At 55.2% G+C, this 1,762-nt stretch overlaps 1 protein-coding gene across 1 annotated transcript in view; it reads left to right on the top strand.

Moving 5' to 3' along the window:
* PIK3C2B (phosphatidylinositol-4-phosphate 3-kinase catalytic subunit type 2 beta) overlaps window positions 1–1,762 on the top strand; it is a 106,040-nt gene that overhangs the window by 58,928 nt on the left and 45,350 nt on the right. The window contains exons 8-10 of the mRNA XM_027776046.1: window positions 925–1,036; window positions 1,180–1,259; window positions 1,655–1,718. Of these exons, the coding sequence (XP_027631847.1) occupies window positions 925–1,036; window positions 1,180–1,259; window positions 1,655–1,718 (256 nt within the window). The remainder of the gene's footprint in view (window positions 1–924; window positions 1,037–1,179; window positions 1,260–1,654; window positions 1,719–1,762) is intronic.

Here is a 1,762-nt window from a genome sequence, read left to right as displayed (position 1 = left end):
CCCCCGTGTGGAGTTGTGGACTGGCCTTGGTCCTTGCACCTCCATGGCTTTTATGCATACCCATATACCCCTCCCCTTCAGCCTTTTTTCTTCCCTTCATTTCTGGCCTGGGTCCCTAACTCTGCTGGGGAAGGAAGTCCCTTTCCGGCTTCTGTTACCCAGCTCTTGGGACCTGGCCAGCCCTGCAGTGCTGGTTTAGAGGTGAGACTCCCTCTGCCCCATCTCCTGGGCCTCCTCGCTGATTATGGTGTGTTTTGGATCACAAAGCCTCTCTGAGCCTCTTCCTCTGAAACTGGGGTATCTCAGTGGAAAGGGGGTGCAGGTGGGTCACTTTTGGGAATCTATAGAGATTTCTATTGTTATTGACAGTCAGAATAATCCACAGTGAGAGGTGAGAAATAAGACTTTGATGAGGATGACGGGTCTGAAATCTTGGTAGGTTCGTTGTGCTTGGTCTCAGGACCCTAGTTGGTAATGTGAGGGAGAGAGTGGGGTGTCTCTGAGCTCCCACACACAGCCTGAACACAGGTCAACCCCCAGCACATCTTCTCAGTTGTCCACTATCCTGGAGCCAAGAGATTAGGGTTTAAACAACTGCCCCAGAAAAGTCCCTCTGTCCGCACTCTGTCCAGCCGTTCCCAAGCCCAGGGTGACCCGGTGATCACCACGTAGGTAATAAATACCTGGGAGAGTCAGTATTGGTGCAGACCAAGGGTTAAGGGTAGCAGATGACTTTTGCTTAGACAGACCTCCATTTACTCCCTCCAATTCTACCATGATGTTTCCTGGGAGCATAGGGGCTGCCCTTCACTTCCGCCTTCTTCCTGTTTCTCTCTGCCCAAGGCTAAGGTGTGCATCTCCCTTCCCAGCCGGTCCCCAGGATGCTAATGTCTTGTCCCGTTTCCCCCACCCCCACCCCACCAGCAAGCATGCCAGGGGCAGCCACGAGTACATTCAGTACTGCCGCAAATTCGACATCGACATTCGGCTACAGCTGATGGAGAAGAAGGCTGTACGCAGTGACCTGGCTAGGACGGTGCGTGCGGGGCATTGCAGGCTGCACAGAGCTGGGTTGGTGGCGTGGCTGAGGGTGAAATGGAGCGCTCAGGTGTGATGTGGGTAGGCGTGCTGGGCTGAGGTAAGGGCCTTACCGCTCTCAATAGGGCACCTCCTACACAGGTAAATGATGACCAGAGCCCCTCCACCTTGAACTACCTCGTGCATCTACAGGAGCGGCCCGTCAAGCAGACCATCAGCAGGTGAGTATGGGTACCATCCTGGATGCGGTCCAGACAGGAACCGTGAAGGGGTCCTAACAGACACACTTGCTTGCCTTCCTGTGGGGACCGAAGGGTTCTTGTAGGGTAGGGTCAGGGTTGAGGGCCAGGAGTCTGGTCAGGGAAGAACCCTGGCCCAGCGCATGTTTATTCTCTTCCCTCCACTGCTCTGCCATCGTTCTCTAGAGGAGAGGTGGTGGCATAGAAAGGGTTCTCCCTCCCTCAGTCTTCGTGGGCTGGGTGGAAAGCGTGGAACCCCTGTAAATCAGTGTCTGACCCTGAGCTAAGGAGGGAGAGGGAAAGCCCCGGTCTCCCAGGGCATTGGGTCTTTTGTGACCGACCTCTCCTGTGATTTTTCCCTGTCCACAACTCCCCAGGCAGGCCCTGAGTCTTCTGTTTGACACTTACCACAATGAAGTGGATGCCTTCCTGCTGGCTGATGTGAGTACAAACCCTGGGGGTGGCCCAGCTGCCAGAGGCTCCCC

Source organism: Tupaia chinensis, unplaced genomic scaffold, assembly GCF_000334495.1.
Source record: "Tupaia chinensis unplaced genomic scaffold, TupChi_1.0 Scaffold000627_1, whole genome shotgun sequence".
In the NCBI taxonomy this organism is placed as follows: domain Eukaryota; kingdom Metazoa; phylum Chordata; class Mammalia; order Scandentia; family Tupaiidae; genus Tupaia; species Tupaia belangeri.
Note: the sequence above shows the minus strand (reverse complement) of the source record. Positions and strands in the feature narration are given on the sequence as shown.